This window comes from Nerophis lumbriciformis, linkage group LG11, assembly GCF_033978685.3.
Source record: "Nerophis lumbriciformis linkage group LG11, RoL_Nlum_v2.1, whole genome shotgun sequence".
In the NCBI taxonomy this organism is placed as follows: domain Eukaryota; kingdom Metazoa; phylum Chordata; class Actinopteri; order Syngnathiformes; family Syngnathidae; genus Nerophis; species Nerophis lumbriciformis.
Genome location: NC_084558.2, coordinates 31,336,230 through 31,357,557, shown reverse-complemented (window position 1 = coordinate 31,357,557; position 21,328 = coordinate 31,336,230). Strand labels below are relative to the sequence as shown.

General features: G+C 44.4%; 1 protein-coding gene across 1 annotated transcript in view; it reads left to right on the top strand.

Annotated features, from left to right (window-relative positions):
• gnrhr1 (gonadotropin releasing hormone receptor 1) overlaps positions 1 to 20,445 on the top strand; it is a 28,236-nt gene extending 7,791 nt beyond the window's left edge. Inside the window, exons 2-4 of the mRNA XM_061966811.1 lie at positions 1,440 to 1,945; positions 13,616 to 13,817; positions 19,525 to 20,445. Of these exons, the coding sequence (XP_061822795.1) occupies positions 1,440 to 1,945; positions 13,616 to 13,817; positions 19,525 to 19,943 (1,127 nt within the window). The 3' untranslated portion in view covers positions 19,944 to 20,445. The remainder of the gene's footprint in view (positions 1 to 1,439; positions 1,946 to 13,615; positions 13,818 to 19,524) is intronic.
• Positions 20,446 to 21,328: the final 883 nt, after the last annotated feature.

The following is a 21,328-nucleotide window of genomic DNA, read 5'->3' as shown; positions in this document are numbered from 1 at the left end:
TTTTTTCAACCGCCCGACCCGACCCGCGGATAAAATCTAATTTTTTTTTATTTAATCCGCCCGATCCGCGGATAATCCGCGGACTACGCGGTTGTGCCCGCAAACCGCGCATCTCTACCGTCTACACAAGAAACCCCGTTTTAATGAGACAGTTGACGTTCTCGGTTTGAACTCCACTCAGAGACAAATTAGATTGACACTGACCCTTGTATCTTGTATAAATGTAAACTATACACATCTTGTAAATCTACCTTATAATAAAGATGCCAATACTGGAAGTACCCCTGCCTCTCACGCCCCCCCGAAATCTCACAGCAGTAAACTACAACCACAATAATGATAAACATATACAGAAATAATAAACGTAATATTATACAGTAATAGTAAATACCGTACTTTTCGGGCTATAGAGTGTGTCGGTATTCAAGCCGCACCCATCAAATTTTAGAGGAAAAAAATATTTGTACATATATTAGCCATATTTTGTAAATGTTTACCTACATACTTTAATTGTTTTAACAATTAACACATCAGTAACACAGCAGTTAAACAGATGATCAAACAAAACAGAAGTTACCGCCATGGACCCACTAGCTGCGGAAGCCAGCTCTCCAATCCCCTAACAGACTTAACAACTCCACAATGACGTCTTGGTAAATTTCCTGTGGATTTTGTAAAACTGAAACAATACAAAAAGAATGCCACTGTAAGTTATTAATACTAACACAGACACTTGTGAACTCGTTAGTATATTAGTTCATGCCAACAACGCTAGCTTGATTATATTACGATAGCACGTACAAATACGCATGAAAACACTGCTACAGACATCTCACATGGGATGGTTTAGTAAGTATGAATTGTTTTAGTTATATTGTAAATCTTACAAACGTGGCGTGGAGTGACGAATGAAGAATATTTTCGAGCAGAAATGCTATACACGAATAGTAAAAGAAACGGGATGTACTTCCGGTTCAAAGCACGAAACAGGAAGTACATTTTCAAACCACGGCACCTGCGGTGAACAAACTTTTCCAAAAGATGGCGCCATAGCACAAACAGTAACACACCTTTTCAGTCTCTCTGTCGGTGTAATATGAAAACTATTGGTTGAATACAAAACATTATGGCCACTAGCAAAGAAACAGCCATCAATTAGCCGCACCGTTTTATAAGCCGCAGGATGCAAAGCGTAGGATAAAAGTAGCGGATCATAGTCCGAAAAATACGGTATGTTATTCATGTTGTAATTCAGGATTGTCCAAACAAGGATGAGAAATATGGAATGTGTTTGTTATAGGTTGTTATATGTGATTAATCTAATTTTTAGAACAATACAATTTTACTTCATACACATTTGATGTAATACTTGTGAACATAAAGAAGGTATTTCTTTGACTTTGAGACTGTAATTAATGATTTTGTTGTTGTTTTTTTAGAGTCTACTCTTAACCTTTCGTTGTGGGTTTCCACCGGTGGGTATCCTCCACACAACAACACCTCGCCATCATGGGAAGCCCCCACCTTCACCGTCGCCGCTCGCTGCCGCGTCGCGGCCACCCTGGTGCTTTTCGTCTTCGCCGCCATCAGCAACCTGTCGGTCCTGATCAGCGTGTGCTGGGGGCGGGGTTATCGCCTGGCGGCCCACCTGCGCCCGCTCATCGCCAGCTTGGCGTCGGCGGATCTGGTGATGACATTTGTGGTCATGCCGCTGGACGCCATTTGGAATATGACGGTGCAGTGGTACGCCGGGAACATCATGTGTAAGCTGCTGTGTTTCCTCAAGCTCTTTGCCATGCATTCGGCTGCGTTCATACTCGTCGTGGTCAGCCTGGATCGATACCGCGCCATTCTTCATCCTCTGGATTCCCTTGATGCTGGGCTGAGGAACAAACGCATGCTGCTGGTGGCCTGGACTCTCAGTCTGCTGCTGGCATCCCCGCAGGTACGCTGTCATCTGGTATTTACAACTCATGTACACAATCTAAAGTGTCTATTCTCCTAAATAACCCTTTTTGATTGCACTACGGATGTAGAGAAGAAGACGAGGAAACAGAGAAAAGACTTTGCACAAAAAAACGCCACTGGAATATGAAACAAAGATACTGGACGTGGGCACAAAATGGCAAATGAAATATTCACAATCCAAAAAGGAAACTTGGAAGCAATTTGACACTGCGGACATTATAGCTCGCAAGCGTGTTGCTCTGTGGAGCACGCTGCAGTTTGATGAGGTCATCACTCGTGCGCTGAATTAAGGCAATACCTTATCGGATATCATTCTCGGCAGAACAAAACGATATCTAATTTTTATGCCAGTATTGACACCCTTGGAAAAAAATATATACATTGTATGGTAAATTCCCTGAAGGGAAGCACTCACACATATCAAAAATGTGCCCATCGAAGGGCCACTGATAAGTATCAGCCAATTTTCCTGAAAAAGTATGTGATCGCTATTGCTGATTAAAGGCCTACTGAAATGCGATTTTCTTATTCAAACGGGGATAGCAGGTCCATTTTATGTGTCATACTTGATCATTTCGCGATTTTGCCATATTTTTGCTGAAAGGATTTAGTAGAGAACATCGACGATAAAGTTCGCAACTTTTGGTCGCTGATAAAAAAAAGCCTTGCCTGTACCGGAAGTAGCAGACGATGCGCGTGACGTCACCGGTTGTGGAGCTCCTCACATCTGCACATTGTTTACAATCATGGCCACCAGCAGCGAGAGCAATTCGGACCGAGAAAGCGACGATTTCCACATTAATTTGAGCGAGGATGAAAGATTCGTGGATGAGGAAAGTGAGAGTGAAGGACTCGAGGGCAGTGGGAGCGATTCAATCAATCAATCAATCAATGTTTATTTATATAGCCCTAAATCACAAGTGTCTCAAAGGGCTGCACAAGCCACAACGACATCCTCGGTACAAAGCCCACATAAGGGCAAGGAAAAACTCACCCCAGTGGGACGTCGATGTGAATGACTATGAGAAACCTTGGAGAGGACCGCATATGTGGGTAACCCCCCCCCCCCCCTCTAGGGGAGACCGAATGCAATGGATGTCGAGTGGGTCTGAATATTGTGAGAGTCCAGTCCATAGTGGATCCAACATAATAGTAAGAGTCCAGTCCATAGTGGGGCCAGCAGGACACCATCCCGAGCGGAAACGGGTCAGCAGCGCAGAGATGTTCCCAGCCGATGCACAGGCGAGCTGTCCACCCCGGGTCCCGACTCTGGACAGCCAGCACTTCATCCATGGCCACCGGACCTGTGCCCCCCCCCCCCCCCCCCCTCCACAAGGAAGAGGGGAGCAGAGGATAAAATAAAATAAACGGCAGATCAACTGGTCTAAAAGGGGGGTCTATTTAAAGACTAGAGTATACAAATGAGTTTTAAGATGGGACTTAAATGCTTCTACTGAGGTAGCATCTCTAACTGTTACCGGGAGGGCATTCCATAGTACTGGAGCCCGAATAGAAAACGCTCTATAGCCCGCAGCTTTTTTTGGGCTCTGGGAATCACTAATAAGCCGGAGTTCTTTGAACGCAGATTTCTTGCCGGGACATATGGTACAATACAATCGACAAGATAGGACGGAGCTAGACCGTGTAGTATTTTATACGTAAGTAGTAAAACCTTAAAGTCACATCTCAAGTGCACAGGAAGCCAGTGCAGGTGAGCCAGTATAGGCGTAATATGATCAAACTTTCAGTCAGATTCAGATAGGGAAGATGCTGTGAAAGGCGGGTGGGACCTGATATTCAGCTGGGAATGACTAAAACAGTAAATAAACACAAGACATATATATACTCTATTAGCCACAACACAACCAGGCTTATATTCAATATGCCACAAATTAATCCTGCATAACAAACACCTCCCCCGCCCCTCCCGTCCATATAACCCGCCAATACAACTCAAACACCTGCACAACACACTCAATCCCACAGCCCAAAGTACCGTTCACCTCCCCAAAGTTCATACAGCACATATATTTCCCCAAAGTCCCCAAAGTTACGTACGTGACATGCACATAGCGGCACGCACGTACGGGCAAGCGATCAAATGTTTGGAAGCCGCAGCTGCATGCGTATTCACGGTACCGCGTCTGCGTATCCAACTAAAAGTCCTCCTGGTAAGAGTCTCTGTTGTCCCAATTCTCCACAGGCCAATGGTAAAGCTTGACTGTCATCTTTCGGCACAACAGTCAGGGGGTGCATTCTACGGCGGGGGTGCGTTATCCGGCACAACACCTGCCGCAATACACCGCTTCCCACCTACAGCTTTCTTCTTTGCTGTCTCCATTGTTCATTGAAGAAATTGCAAAAGATTCACCAACACAGATGTCCAGAATACTGTGGAATTTTGCGATGAAAACAGACGACTTAATAACTGGCCACCATGCTGTCCCAAAATGTCCTCTACAATCCGTGACGTCACGCGCAGGTTTCATCATACCGTGACGTTTTCAGCAGGATATTTCGCGCAAAATTTAAAATTGCACTTTAGTAAGCTAACCCGGCCGTATTGGCATGTGTTGCAATGTTAAGATTTCATCATTGATATATAAACTATCAGACTGCGTGGTCGGTAGTAGTGGGTTTCAGTAGGCCTTTAATGCATTTTATTGCACAATCGTCTCCGGCTGGCACTGTATTTATTTTTAGTCCCCCGGCTGATAAGCTGCTAGCAGCTATGTGTCTCCATACACAGTGTGGAGTCATACCTCTAAGCCAGGGGTGTCAAACTAGTGTTTAGTGAGGGCAACATTGCGGTTATGGGTGCCCTCAGAGGACCGCTTGTTACGGTAAATGTTTATGAATGAAAATGTATAATAACCTTGTTACACAATCTCCATATGTAATTGTATTTGATTATTATATGTTTTATGTACAAATTTATGGATACATTGTAAGTCAAGGTGACAAGCAGATATTTAAGTATTCATTTTTGATAATCTAAAAAATAAAACAGAGAGGAAGATGTTTGTGACATTCCAAAAGTATTTAATATACCAGTTTGGGAAAGAACAAAAAACAAAGGCCCTGGGAGGATGAACCGGTGCCACAGAAAATCCAAGAGAACAAAGTACAAAAACACAAAGTGTCCAAAGGAAGGCGGGAGTTGACTGAGCACAAAAAATAAAGTCGCAAATAAAAGTAAAAACAACAATACTCAATAACTATAATTTTTGTGCAGAATAACCTACTGTATGTGTGATTTATGCTGTGTTTGAAGAAGCCGAATGAGTGGTGGTTGCTTTGTTTACTGTAAAGATCCAGAATCTGGCAGCAGATAGTGTTCACCTGCAGAGGTTCAACCTGAGACATTTGCCTCTGCAGCTTTTGTTCCTCTGCAGTCGTCTCCGTGAGGCGGAGGAGCTAAAAATAGTCCAAGCAGCAGAAGCTTGTTTAAGCAGGGAGCAGATTGAGTCACTGATAGAAGTGTGGATGTGTTCTTGCATTCAGCTTCCCTGCGTTAAGCAGCTTGTCTGCAGCCATTATGTGCCTGTCAGTCTATAGTCTCCATCATTTGCTCTTTCCAAGACCGATAAGGAAACCACATAGAAAGAAAAAGGGTGATTTTTCTAGCTGTAAACACCCTGCTGTGCCGCCATCACCCCTCTGCAAACCTTCCTTACTTTTTGTCACACACATACAGTAATTCGGCATCACAAGCTAGCTGGACTATTAAAGTAAATACATTATTAAACCAGAACAAGCCGCACCCATTGAGCTTCAGTATCGCACTCAGCAAGTGCAACTCAGCAAACAGGCACTTTCATGTTGGGGCGGGGGTCAGCAACCCGCGGCTCTCGAGCCGCATGCGGCTTTTTAGTGCCGCCCTAGTGGCTCCCTGGAGCATTTTTAAAAAAGGATTGAAAATGGAAAAAAAATGGGGGGAAATAATTTTTTTGTTTTAGTATGTTTTTTGTTTGAGGACAAACATGACACAAACCTTCCCAATTGTTGAAAGCCCACTGTTTAATATGTTTGTGTGTATGCTTCACTGATGAGAGTATTTGGTGAACATTGTTTTTTCCTACTAATTTCGGCGGTTCTTGAACTCACCATAGTGTGGACTGTGAATCAACAGTTTGTTTACATGTAAAATGTTCCACTCTTTCTTTGTCTTATTTTGTCCCCTACACGTTTTATACTGTGCATGAATGCACAAAGATGCATTTTGTTGATGTTATTGACTTGTTGGAGTGCTAATCAGGCACATTTGGTCACTGCATGACTGCAAGCTAATCAACGCAAACATGCTATTTAGGCTATTTAACCTACTCAGTGGCCTAGTGGTTAGAGCAGTGACGTGCAGTCACTAGAGGCAGGTGAGGCCCCGCCTCACCTGCCATCATGGAAAGAAAAAAAATGTAAAAAGAAAAAAAAAAAAAAAATTTTTTATATGTATCCAGTGATTATACTATAAAGTTATTTTCCATTTAACTTCACCAGTTTTAGATTATTTTTATTCAAAATCGCTGAATTTTCACATTTGCCGTTCAAATACTGAGAAAAGACGGTGCGGTGAACAGCAGCCAGTTGAGGCACGTCACTCAGTGCCGCAACATGGATTGCGCAATGACTCGGCTAACTGCTGGCCTGCTGTGCAGTGAGACCGTATTGCTATATGAACTATATTATACATTTCCATAGTTTAGTTAGCTGAGGTATATAATGTACAGTGTATTTTGTCAACAACTGTATGTGTGTAAAGTATTTCTTGTGCTGAGCGATCATAAAACGGCTGCAAAAGACGCACTGGCTAAGGCTCGCTTCCTGCACCCCCGCCATAGAATTGTTATATCAACTAAAGCCCACACTTAAACTTTCCACGTGCAAGATTGAATCTATTTTAGAAAATTATTTCATAAGAAGCCAAAAAGTGCAAAAACAATAATGTTGGTGTTGGAGGAGTTGTGAATGACTGCAGGGACAAAAAAAATAAATTAAATTGTTATATGTATCCAGTGATTATACTATAAAGTTATTTTCCATTTAACTTCACCAGTTTTAGATAATTTTTATTCAAAATCGCTGAATTTTCACATTTGCCGTTCAAATACTGAGAAGAGACGGTGCGGTGAACAGCAGCCAGTTGAGGCACGTCACTCAGTGCCGCAACATGGATTGCACAATGACTCGGCTAACTGCTGGCCTGCTGTGCAGATACACCTGCAGACTGCAGGTGTACCTAATTCACAACTCCTCCAACACGAACATTATTTTTTTTGCACTTTTTGGCTTCTTATTAAATAACTTTTGTAACCTATTTTCATGGGCTTTCCTATTTGTGATGTTAAGTTCCTGTTTTGCGCTGTTATACAGTATATGCCTTGAGCTCTTATTTTGAAGGCGCTAAGAGCGGAAGTGATGTCACGTTGCGGAGGTTTTTGAAAGAAGGTAAATAAAGTGGTCCTTGTGTAAACTGGAGCCTCCGTGTTTGTTATTTTGTAGTTTCATACAGTATAGGCGACATTTATAAACCCTCGGTTACACTTTTTTAAATAGATTCAATCTTGCACGTGGAAAGTTTAAGTGAGAGCTTTAGTTGCGGTGCATGGACTTAATTTCTAAGTAAATGTAAGACCATAATAACGTTTTTTTTTAAATTAAATGTGCTTTTTTGTGTGCTACAGTTTGTATGTGTAAAGTTAAAGTTAAGTTAAAGTACCAATGATTGTCACACACACACTAGGTGTAATGAAATTTGTCCTCTGCATTTGACCCATCCCCTTGATCACCCCCTGGGAGGTGAGTGGAGCAGTGGGCAGCAGCGGCGCCGCGCCCGGGAATCATTTTTGGTGATTTAACCCCCAATTCCAACCCTTGATGCTGAGTGCCAAGCAGGGAAGAATGCTGGTATGAGCTTTTAAACATAACCCGTTAACTGCTGCCAATCAAATGGTGAATAAGATACTTTTTAGGGTTCATATGTTTGTAAATCTGACTGTGATGAAGTCAGTCCCTCACCAGCCATCAACCTCACCGCACGTCACTGGGTTAGAGTGTCCGCCCTGAGATCGGTAGGTTGTGAGTTAAAACCCCGGCCGAGTCATACCAAAGACTATAAAAATGGGACCCGTTACCTCCCTGCTTGGCACTCAGCATCAAGGGTTGGAATTGGGGGTTAAATCACTAGCAATGATTCCCGAGCGCGGCCACCACTGCTGCCCACTCCTCCCCTCACCTCCCAGGGGGTGATCAAGGGTGATGGGGCAAATGTGTCGCCATACCTAGTGTGTGTGTGACAATTATTGGTACTTTAAATTTTAACTTTAGCTGTATGTACTAGAGATGCGCGGTTTGCGGGCACAACCGCGGAGTCCGCGGATTATCCGCGGATCGGGCGGATGAAATTAAAAAAAATTAGATTTTATCCGCGGGTCGGGTCGGGTCGGGTGGTTCAAATTATTAAAAAAAATTAGATTTTAAATAGATTCAGGCGGGTGGCAGTTAAACCAATTCGGAAATATATATACATAGTTAAATGTTGTTACCCACATACGAAAAACGAGCAGGCACCTGCAGCATATGCCACAACAGAAGAAAAAAAAAAAGAGAGATGGACACTTTTACGGAGCGTAGAAGGGACGCCTCGCCGGGGTCCGGGACCGAGGCCCCTTCCCCCGAGAGGGCCCCACCGGGAGCCGTAGCTGAGGTGATCCGCGAGAAGGGCCCGACGCACGTCCAGGGTCACCACCGCGCCCACCGCACCGACACCCCGCCTCGTCCGCCTTCGCCGCGGCCGGCGTCACGTGCAGCAGGTAAGCAGCTTACCTGCCCGCCACCCCCGTGGCAGGGGGCTCGTAACAGGGGTCACTCCGCGCGCTCCGCCCGCGCAGCTTACCTGCCCGCCACCCTCGTTGCCGGGGGCTCGTAACAGGGGTCACTCCGCGCGCTCCGCCCGCGCAGCTTACCTGCCCGCGCAGCTTACCTGCCCGCCACCCCTGTTGCCGGGGGCGCGTAACAGGGGTCACTCCGCGCGCAGTGCGCTCACGAAAGGGGTGGGGCTCACCCTGGTTGATATAGACAGCAGCTAGGACGGTGGCCATGGAAGTTGGAACCCGCTAAGGAGTGTGTAACAACCCACCTGCCGAATCAACTAGCCCTGAAAATGGATGGCGCTGGAGCGTCGGGCCCATATACCCGGCCGTCGCCGGCAGCGAGACGCGCTTGGAAATGCGCTCAGCGTGGCTCCCATATGATTGCGCACTGGTGTGCGTCTGGGTCGTGACAGCGTGGCACGCGAATGTCTGTGCTGCATTGGATCAGTCTCCTTTCTTTAACAGGCAAAAGCTTTATAACCTCACTAATGCCTTGCATCGTCTATATTAGATATATAACAACGGGCGGGTGCGGGCGGATGGCGGGCGGATGCGGTTCTGATCAAATGTTAGATCGGGTGGATTGCGGATGGTTGACGACTTTCTGATGCGGTTGCGGATGAAATAATTGCCTATCCGCGCATCTCTAGTATGTACATATTGCATCATTATGCCTCATTTGTAGGTGTATATAATTTAGTTTTGCATGTCTCATGACACATTATCTGTATGTAATATTGGCTGCATTTCTGATAGTTGTTTGTGTGTCATGTTGTTCCAGACCACAGCAACATTACCCAGCTTGCCAAAGGTTGTAATAAATCTATTAAAAGAAGACAGCCTGCCATTTCCTTTAACTTGGAATCACACATGTATACCTTTGGCCATTAAAAACTAATCATTTCCAAGCGTTATCCCACCTTCTGAGTAGCCTCTGATTTACTACTGGTTTCTAATGTTGTAAAAATGTGTAGAATAAATATTGCATTTCAAAATTTCTGTCAAAGAAGATTTGCTTCAGCCTGCGACACATACCGTATTTTTCGGACTATAAGTCGCAGTTTTTTTCGGACTATAAGTCGCAGTTTTTTTCATAGTTTTTTTCCAGTGTGACTTATATATGTTTTTTCCTTCTTTATTATGCATTTTCGGCAGGTGCGACTTATACTCCGGTGCGACTTATACTCCGAAAAATACGGTTGTCATTTTGATAGTAGGTTATTATAGTTAGTATAGACACTTACATATGTCATGTGTTGCATTCATTATACGACTTATATACAGCTTTTAATTTTTTGCGGCTCCAGACAGATTTGTTTTTTGTATTTTTGGTCCAATATGGCTCTTTCAACGTTTTGGGTTGCCGACCCCTGGGTTAGGGTCTCCAAAAGTGTCCAATTGCACCCGAAAAGTCTTTAGATTTGTTTGCTTTTTATGAACATCAGAATCTAGAGGGGTGTGAATACTCGCTAAATTGGCAACACGCTCTCCGGCAGCTAGGTGCGTATGAGCTGAGTTAAGAAGCCATCTACTGTACATAGTTGGAACGACAAGCTGCACTCGCACCCAGTCCCTTTATAATGTGTTTATAGACAAGGGAAACAGGTCGTGCCAAATGTAGTTGTGGTGCACTGCCACAAATAACCTGAATTATCCTCACATTTGTATATTCACATGCTAGCTTTTTTTCCATTGCTATTTTATTGTCTTGCTCTACTTCTTTTCTATTTCTTAGTTTATTTTCAGCCAAATATATTTCTAGTTTGTGAATCCCTTCACCCACTCAACATTCTGCTTCTGAAAGAAATGAATGTATGGAACTAGTGTTGCTATGGTACGTCCATCCATTCATCCACCCATTTTTTACCGCTTGTCCCTTTCGCATATATTCCTGAATTGAAATGAAGTCAACTTGCCACTTTGTTGTACTTGATGTTACCATGGAACGTGTGACTGCCTCACATTAGCTATTTCTAGATAAACACTCATGTGGCAAGTGTAACGGGATCGCTCCTCTATTATTTCACTCATATGGGCCATGTGTGTGTGTGTGTGTGTGTGTGTGTGTGTGTGTGTGTGTGTGTGTGTGTGTGTGTGTGTGTAGCAGGGGCCTGGGGGGTGCTGGTAATCCATATGCTGATACGGACATGTAGCTGTTTATTTGGAGGGTGTAAAAATATTGTCTTGGCAATATATCATTATTTCTCTTACAGTACGGGAGCACATTACACCAGTTTTAAAGTCACTTGGGCTCCCCGTCCGATTTTAAAGATCTATTATTAGTTTAACATTTTTTTAATGGTCTTGCGCCTTCTTATCTATCTGACCTTTTACCGTATCAACCCTCGCGGTGGGTCCTCTGGCCTGCCGGAGAGCCTACTCTGGAGCCAGGCCCGGAGTTGGGGTACGATGGCGAGCGCCTGGTGGCCGGGCCTGTCCCCATGGGGCCCGGCCGGGCACAGCCCGAAGAGGCAACGTGGGTCCCCCCTCCAATGGGCTCACCACTCATGGGAGGGACCATAGAGGTCGGGTGCATTGTGAGCTGGGCGACAGCCGAAGGCAGGGCACTTGGCGGTCCGATCCTCGGCTACATAAGCTAGCTCTTAAGACGTGGAACGTCACCTCGCTGGGGGGAAAGGAGCCTGAGCTTGTGCGCGAATTAGAGAAGTTCCGGCTGGATATAGTCGGACTCACCTTGACGCACAGCAAGGGTTCTGGAACCAGTTCTCTCGAGAGGGGATGGACTCTCTTCCACTCTGGCATTGCACGTAGTGAGAGGCGACGAGCTGGGGTAGCAATTCTTGTTGCCCCCCGGCTCAAAGCCTGCACGTTGGAGTTCAACCCAGTGGACGAGAGGGTAGCCTCCCTCCGCCTTCGGACTGTTGTTTGTGCTTACGCACCAAACAGCAGTTCAGAGTACCCACCCTTTTTGGATACACTCGAGGGAGTACTGGAAAGTGCTCCCCCGGGTGATTCCCTCGTTCTACTGGGGGACTTCAACGCTCATGTTGGCAACGACAGTGAAACCTGGAGAGGCGTGATTGGTAAGAATGGCCGCCCGGATCTGAACCCGAGTAGTGTTTTGTTATTGGACTTTTGTGCTCGTCACAGATTGTCCATAACAAACACCATGTTCAAGCATAAGGGTGTCCATATGTGCACTTGGCACCAGGACACCCGAGGCCGCAGTTCCATGATTGACTTTGTAGTTGTGTCATCGGATTTGCGGCCTCATGTTTTGGACACTCGGGTGAAGAGAGGGGCGGAGCTTTCTACCGATCACCGCCTGGTGGTGAGTTGGCTGCGATGGTGGGGGAGGATGCCGGACAGACCTGGCAGGCCCAAACGCATTGTGAGGGTTTGCTGGGAACGTCTGGCAGAGTCTCCTGTCAGAGAGAGTTTGACGCAGTCAAGGCGTTGAGGGGATCCGGTTTGGTGGCTGCAGGATTAGGTCTCTGCTTTTTGCAGATGATGTGGTTCTGATGGCTTCATCTGGCCAGGATATTCAGCTCTCACTGGATCGGTTCGCAGCCGAGTGTGAAACGACTGGGATGGGAATCACCACCTCCAAGTCCGAGTCCATGGTTCTCGCCCCAAGTGGAGGAGTTCAAGTGCCTAGGAGTCTTGTTCACGAGTGAGGGAAAAGTGGATTGTGAGATCGACAGGCGGATCGGTGCGGCATCTTCAGTAATGCGGACGCTGTATCGATCCGTTGTGGTGAAGAAGGAGCTGAGCCGGAAGGCAAAGCTCTCAATTTACCGGTCGATCTACGTTCCCATCCTCACCTATGGTCATGAGCTTTGGGTTATGACGAAAGGACAAGATCACAGGTACAGGCGGCCGAAATTAGTTTCCTCCGCCGGGTGGCGGGGCTCTTCCTTAGAGATAGGGTGAGAAGCTCTGTCATCCGGGGGGAGCTCAAAGTAAAGCCACTGCTCCTCCACATCGAGAGGAGCCAGATGAGGTGGTTCGGGCATCTGGTCAGGATGCCACCTGAACGCCTCCCTCGGGAGGTGTTTAGGGCACGTCCGACCGGTAGGAGGCCACGGGTATCCCGGCTGGCCTGGGAACGCCTCGGGATCCCCCGGGAAGAGCTGGAGAAAGTGGCTGGGGAGAGGAAAGTCTGGGCTTCCCTGCTTAGGCTGCTTCCCCCGCGACCCGACCTTGGATAAGCGGAAGAAGATGGATGGATGGACGGACATATACATATACATATATATTTCTTTGCATATTAGACAGACTGCCTTCTCTTTACAGTGAACAAAAAAACGTAATTTTATCGATGGGAAAATGTATTTTTAGACAATATGATTTGCCTGAGTGGCGAAGAGCCCCCGAGAGTAACACAATTTTTTATTTTTTTTACTCTGGACTTCCCGTGGGCCGGATTTTGGACGCTGAAGGGCTGTATCTGGCCCGCGGGCCATAGTTTGGGGACCACTGATGTAGACATGCTGTCATGTAAATAAGATAAACAGGAAAATAAAATAACTTCTACACATGTTTTATATGAAAGATATGCTCTACATTACTTCTGTTCTGATCGCTGTATAAAAGATTGAAATAACTTCTTGATTTTGTTGTTTGATGCACGCAACACGCACCTTGCGAGGAAGTCAATGTGGACTTTCACAAGGAAAGACTGAAGAACTGCTGCCATCGATCAGTTCTTTGTGTCGTTTGTATGACAAGCAAATGTCTCCTTTTGTTTGATGCATACAAACTACACTTCCTGTGACTGCATGCATCCCTCATCTTGTCACTCTCCTCACCCTCAGCTCTTCATCTTTCGGGCCGTCAAGGCAGACGGAGCCGACTTCACTCAATGTGCGACCCACGGAAGCTTCCAGCAGCGCTGGCAGGAGACGGCATACAACATGTTTCATTTTGTGACTCTGTATGTCTTTCCTCTGCTTGTCATGATCTTCTGCTACACACGCATCCTCACCAAGATCACTGGCCAGATGCACAAAAGCAAAGGTGTGTGTGACGTAAAAGCAGCGTTATTTTGTTTTTATATACTCTATTGTAATCATCAAATATACTAAGGAGTATTATAAGGTAACATTGAAAAGTAAAATAGTCCTAAAATATAATGGTAATAAAATAGTAATAAAAAAAAAAAATATTACCAGGATTAATTTTTTCAGAAAAAGATCCATTTCACCACATTGGTGCCATTTTCTTGTTGTAATTCTTCAAATAAACTTCAATTTCTGTCATTTTTCAACTTAACATATTGAACTACTCAAAATGGGTATTGGTTCATCTCCGGCAAATTTATTTTTGCACAGGGTTCCTATGACTCAGAGTAACAGGACTGAAAATACAAACCCCGTTTCCATAAGAGTTGGGAAATTGTGTTAAATAATAAATGATAAATGGGTTGTACTTGTATAGCGCTTTTCTACCTTCAAGGTACTCAAAGCGCTTTGACACTACTTCCACATTTACCCATTCACACATACATTCACACACTGATGGAGGGAGCTGCCATGCAAGGCGCTAACCAGCACCCATCAGGAGCAAGGGTGAAGTGTCTTGCTCAGGACACAACGGACATGACGAGGTTGGTACTAGGTGGGGATTGAACCAGGGACCCTCGGGTTGCGCACGGCCACTCTTCCACTGCGCCACGCCGTCCCCGTCCCGTTAGATGTAAATATAAACGTAATACAATGATTTGCAAATCATTTTCAACCCATATTCAGTTGAATATGCTACAAAGACAACATATTTGATGTTTAAACTGATAAACATTTTTTTCTTGCAAATAATCATTAACTTTAGAATTTGATGCCAGCAACACGTGACAAAGAAGTTGGGAAAGGTGGCAATAAATACTGATAAAGTTGAGGAATGCTCATCAAACACTTATTTGGAACATCCCACAGGTGTGCAGGCTAATTGGGAACAGGTGGGTGCCATGATTGGGTATAAAAACAGCTTCCCAAAAAATGCTCAGTCATTCACAAGAATGGATGGGGCGAGGTACACCCCTTTGTCCACAACTGCGTGAGCAAATAGTCAAACAGTTTAAGAACAACATTTCTCAAAGTGCAATTGCAAGAAATTTAGGGATTTCAACATCTACGGTCCATAATATCATCAAAAGGTTCAGAGAATCTGGAGAAATCACTCCACGTAAGCGCCATGGCCGGAAACCAACATTGAATGACCTGAACTGTATCAAAAACCGACATCAATCTCTAAAGGATATCACCACATGGGCTCAGGAACACTTCAGAAAACCACTGTCACTAAATACAGTTGGTCGCTACATCTGTAAGTGCAAGTTAAAGCTCTACTATGCAAAGCGAAAGCCATTTATCAACAACATCCAGAAACGCCGCCGGCTTCTCTGGGCCCGAGATCATCTAAGATGGACTCATGCAAAGTGGAAAAGTGTTCTGTGGTCTGACGAGTCCACATTTCAAATTGTTTTTGGAAATATTCGACATTGTGTCATCCGGACCAAAGGGGAAGCGAACCATCCAGACTGTTATCGACGCAAAGTTCAAAAGCCAACATCTGTGATGGTATGGGGGTGCATTAGTGCCCAAGGCATGGGTAACTTACACATCTGTGAAGGCACCATTAATGCTGAAAGGTACATACAGGTTTTGGAACAACATATGCTGCCATCTAAGCGCCGTCTTTTTCAGCAAGACAATGCCAAGCCACGTGTTTCAACAGCGTGGCTTCGTAAAATAAGAGTGCGGGTACTTTCCTGGTCCGCCTGCAGTCCAGACCTGTCTCCCATCGAAAATGTGTGGCGCATTATGAAACGTAAAATACGACAGCGGAGACCCCGGACTGTTGAACGACTGAAGCTCTACATAAAACAAGAATGGGAAAGAATTCCACTTTCAACGCTTCAACAATTAGTTTCCTCAGTTCACAATCGTTTATTGAGTGTTGTTAAAAGAAAAGGTGATGTGACACAGTGGTGAACATGCCCTTTCCCAACTAATTTGGCACGTGTTGCAGCCATGAAATTCTAAGTTAATTATTATTTGAAAAAAAAAAAGGTTTATGAGTTTGAACATCAAATATCTTGTCTTTGTAGTGCATTTAATTGAATATGGGTTGAAAAGGATTTGCAAATCATTGTATTCCGTTTACATTTACATCTAACACAATTTCCCAACTCATATGGAAACGGGGTTTGTAACAAGAGTTACTTTTTAGAATAGAATTAGCCAATACATTAAAAATAGCCGCATGACAATGTATGGCAATAGCATCTTGGCACAAAGCACATTGTATTAATTCAACAAAACATATTTTATAAATAAATCCATAACATAGAAAAAATTATCTGTGCAAGATGTTTACCCTTACCACATGTGTTCGGGCTGTGCAGCTCAATTATTTTCTGTTATGCCACTCTTAAGAAGAAGAAAATATTGTGCGCCCGCCCCCCACCCTCCCCCACGACCATAAATAGTATAATTTGTCTATAAAATTGTTATAAGTACACCTCTGCATAACATTGTGTCCTTATTAATATTCAAGAAAACATCACACCAGTCTTTCCTCGTCATATTCTTGTACGCCACCTGCCCCCAGCATCGCACCGTGACCCCCCCCCCCCCCCCCCCCCCCAAAAGGGAGGTCTCGCCCCACTATTTGAGAAGGACTTTGTTAGGGTAACATGACTGACCCAGCAGGCACGTGACATTAAAACTAATTTGAGAACTTGTTGAATTAGGTTGTGACGTTGAGCAACTCAAACATAACGTTGACACAACATGCTTTTTGACGACGTTTAATCAACATTGGATTCTGACGTTGATATCATATGGCTATTGAAATTTGGTCATTTCCCAACCAACAACTTGGCTCCAACGTTAGACATCAACGTTGTCTCAATTTACAAATACAACTATTTTGCAACGTTGTTTCGAAGCCAGTTTTAAAAGGACATGTATCAACGTTGTATCAATGTCTTGTGCCTGCTGGGGAGTCAAAACCTAAGGGAGTTTACTTAAGTGAAGATTTTGTTGTTTTTAAATCAAATAAAATTATGGGTGGAAAAAGAAGTAACATACAATACAATTCAAATTTGTGAAGGATTTAAATGATTTCAAAGCCATACAACAAATTATATTTTATTTAGTCTTCAATAATTATGTGAATAAAATAATACATATAAAATTGTCCTAATAATAAAAAAACTAAATACAGTAAATTATATTCTGCGTTTATACTTTTTATTTTCTGTAGACGCAAATGGCACCGATTTGGCGGAATGACCTAAATCGTTCCCAGTGTTTCCCATGATTGACAGTTTTTGGCTGGCGTGTGCACACATGCATGTGCACAGCATGTGTGTGTGCGTGTTGTTGGGGATTGAGGTGGGTTGGACTGTTCGGATGTCGCACTCAAAAGGGTCACTGTGATGAGACACTAATTGCCCTCAAAAGTCGCCATCTTGGCTACGTAGTGTAAGTGGAGGGCAATCCGAATCTTGAATAAAATGCAATTGGATGTGCTGAAATACATTTCACTTGCTGTACTTCCTAGAGGCTTTTCGACCAAGTAATTATAGTTTGAGGAGATTAAAGTTGGCTGGTTGCTAATTAACTAGCATGTATACTCATGGGACGGACGTGTAAACCAGCCCATGTTTGCATGAACACTAAAAAAACTGTCCAACTGTAAGAAAGCGGGTGGTTTAGGTAAGGTACAAGGCTAAGGCATAAACAGGTCTAATACAAACTACAGACTAAGGCAAAAATAGCGTGGGAAAAAAATGGAAACCCAACACAAACAATAGAAAGTGTCTGTAAATACTAAGTTAGCATAAATTTAGCCAAAAAGTCCATAAACACAAACTGTGCTTCAGGCTGCAAACATGCAGCAGAGCAACGAGGCAAACCAGGAAAACCGAACAGGAAACAAAAAACGACTGGGAATGGAACATCCAGGTAAGGTCATCATACAAATGGAATACAGAGTCAAATCTACAAACCCCGTTTCCGTATGAGTTGGGAAATTGTGTTAGATGTAAATATAAACGGAATACAATGATTTGCAAATCCTTTTCAACCCATATTCAATTGAATGCACTACAAAGACAAGATATTTGATGTTCAAACTCATAAACTTAATTTTTTTTTGCAAATAATAATTAACTTAGAATTTCATGGCTGCAACACGTGCCAAAGTAGTTGGGAAAGGGCATGTTCACCACTGTGTTACATGGCCTTTCCTTTTAACAACACTCAGTAAACGTTTGGGTACTGAGGAAACACATTTTTTAAGCTTCTCAGGTGGAATTCTTTCCCATTCTTGCTTGATGTACAGCTTAAGTTGTTCAACAGTCCGGGGGTCTCTGTTGTGGTATTTTAGGCTTCATATTGCGCCACACATTTTCAATGGGAGACAGGTCTGGACTACAGGCAGGCCAGTCTAGTACACGCACTCTTTTACTATGAAACCACGTTGATGTAACACGTGGCTTGGCATTGTCTTGCTGAAATAAGCAGGGGCGTCGATGGTAACGTTGCTTGGATGGCAACATATGTTGCTCCAAAACCTGTATGTACCTTTCAGCATTAATGGCGCCTTCACAGATGTGTAAGTTACCCATGCCTTGGCCACTAATACACCCCCATACCATCACAGATGCTGGCTTTTCAACTTTGCGCCTATAACATTCCGGATGGTTCTTTTCCTCTTTGGTCTGGAGGACACACGTCCACAGTTTCCAAAAACAATTTGAAATGTGGACTCGTCAGACCACAGAACACTTTTCCGCTTTGTATCAGTCCATCTTAGATGAGCTCGGGCCCAGCGAAGCCGACGGCGTTTCTGGGTGTTGTTGATAAACGGTTTTCGCCTTGCATAGGAGAGTTTTAACTTGCACTTACAGAGGTAGCGACCAACTGTAGTTACTGACAGTGAGTTTCTGAAGGGTTCCTGAGCCCATGTGGTGATATCCTTTACACACTGATGTTGCTTGTTGATGCAGTACAGCCTGAGGGATCGAAGGTCACGGGCTTAGCTGCTTACGTGCAGTGATTTCTCCAGATTCTCTGAACCCTTTGATGATATTATGGACCTTAGATGGTGAAATCCCTAAATTCCTTGCAATAGCTGGTTGAGAAAGGTTTTTCTTAAACTGTTCAACAATTTGCTCACGCATTTGTTGACAAAGTGGTGACCCTCGCCCCATCCTTGTTTGTGAATGACTGAGCATTTCATGGAATCTAATTTTATACCCAATCATGGCACCCACCTGTTCCCAATTTGCCAGTTCACCTGTGGGATGTTCCAAATAAGTGTTTGATGAGCATTCCTCAACTTTATCAGTATTTATTGCCACCTTTCCCAACTTCTTTGTCACGTGTTGCTGGCATCAAATTCCAAAGTTAATGATTATTTGCAAAAAAAAAATGTTTATCAGTTTGAACATCAAATATCTTGTCTTTGTAGTGCATTCAATTGAATATGGGTTGCAATGGATTTGCAAATCATTGTATTCCGTTTATATTTACATCAAACACAATTTCCCAACTCATATGGAAACAGGGTTTGTACATTTGTACTCCCAATACTAACCTAATTAGGCAAGTTAACTCAAAACGATGGTGTATTTGTGTCTGGAGAAGGTAGTGGCTGGGGTGAGTCGCCTGACTTTGCAAGATGTTTCAAGTTCCCCCAATGTCTCCATCTGCAGATGGTGACCGATGCCTGAGACGCAGCGGGAAAGACAAGATTCCCAAAGCGCGCATGAAGACCCTCAAGATGACCATAGTGATCGTTAGCTCCTTCGTCATCTGTTGGACCCCCTACTACATACTAGGGATCTGGTACTGGTTCCAACCAAGCATTATCCAGCACACCCCAGAGTACGTTCACCACATACTGTTTGTCTTTGGCAACCTGAACACCTGCTGCGACCCCATTATCTACGGGTTCTACACCACCTCCTTCCGGGCTGACCTGGCCGACGTGGTTGCGTACTGTTGCCACGGCCGCCGCATCAACAACGCCTCACCGCGCTCCGTGGATCGCCTGTCCACCCGAAGTGCTGGAGCTGCCGGCGAGATGGAGTCTGATTTGAGTTCCAACCCACACAGTGGAAACCTGGGATAAACATAGGCGCATTTTCCCAACCTAGGCACAGAATACTCATACAAATAATGTGAGTATACAAGATGATTGAGTATCTTCAGAGCGGTTTGAGCAAAGACCTCCTTTCTTCACTGTCAATAATACCAAGTCCCTAATCACCTCTTAAATGAGATCAAGTGAATATGCTGCAATGTTTATACTCAACTTCAAATGAATGTAGACTATGTCAACCAAAGTCTTGGAACACCTTGTCCTTACATGGACACTTACTGAAATACTTTTGGAAGGTGTCTAGGGTTCATGCTTTTAGAGCATGGGTGTCAAACTCTGGCTCGCGGGCCACATTTGGCCCGCCGTGTAATTTCACTTGGCCCTTGAGGCGATATCAAATTAACACTAAAGCTGGCCCGCCGATCCTCCCGGGAGTCTTCCAGCCAGCCAGCCAGTCAACCAGCCAGCTAGCCAGCCAAACGAGTGCTGGCCCAGTCACATAACATGTGCGGCTTCTGCACGCACACACATTAAATGCAACGCATACTTAATCAACAGCGATACAGGTTACACTGAGGGTAGCCGAATAAAAAAACTTTAACACTGTTAGGAATATACGCCACACTGTGAATCCACACCAAACCAGAACCCTTTGCAGCACTATCTCTTCCGGGACGCTACAAGGTGTGTGTGTGGGGGAGGGGAAGCTTGGTGGTAGCGGGGGCGTATTTTGTAGCGTCCCGGAAGAGTTAGTGCTGCAAAGGATTCTGGGTATTTGTTTTGTTGTGTTTATGTTGTGTTACGGTGCGGATGTTCTCCCGAAATGTGTTTGTCATTCTTGTTTGGTGTAGATTCAGTGTGGCGTATATTTCTAACAGTGTTAAAGTTTTTTATACTGGCACCCTCAGTGTAACCTGTATCGCTGTTGATGAAGTATGCGTTGCATTCGCTCGTGTGTGCGTACAGAAGCCGCACATATCTTGTGACTGGGTCTGAACGATGTTAGAATGGATGAAAAGCGGACGTGACGATAGCTCGTAGAGTACGTTAAAGGTTAATTTGTTCAACCTTGGCCCGCGGATTTGTTCAGTTTTAAATTTTGGCCCACTCTGTATTTGAGTTTGACACCCCTGTTTTAGAGGAACACGAGTGATGTCTCAAAAATACTGTGAGGGTGATTCTCTCCATCTGTTAGCCCAAGTGTTGTTTATAAAGATGGACGTCAGGGTTTAGTGGAAGTAATTCCACACTAAAATCTAACATCTGATCCGAATTCCCAACCTTCTAACGCAGTGGTTCTTAACCTGGGTTCGATCGAACACTAGGGGTTCGGTGAGTCGGCCTCAGGGGTTCGGCGGAGCCTCCCCCACGGAGGTAAAGACACATCCGACTTATCGTGTAAATAAAAACTTCTC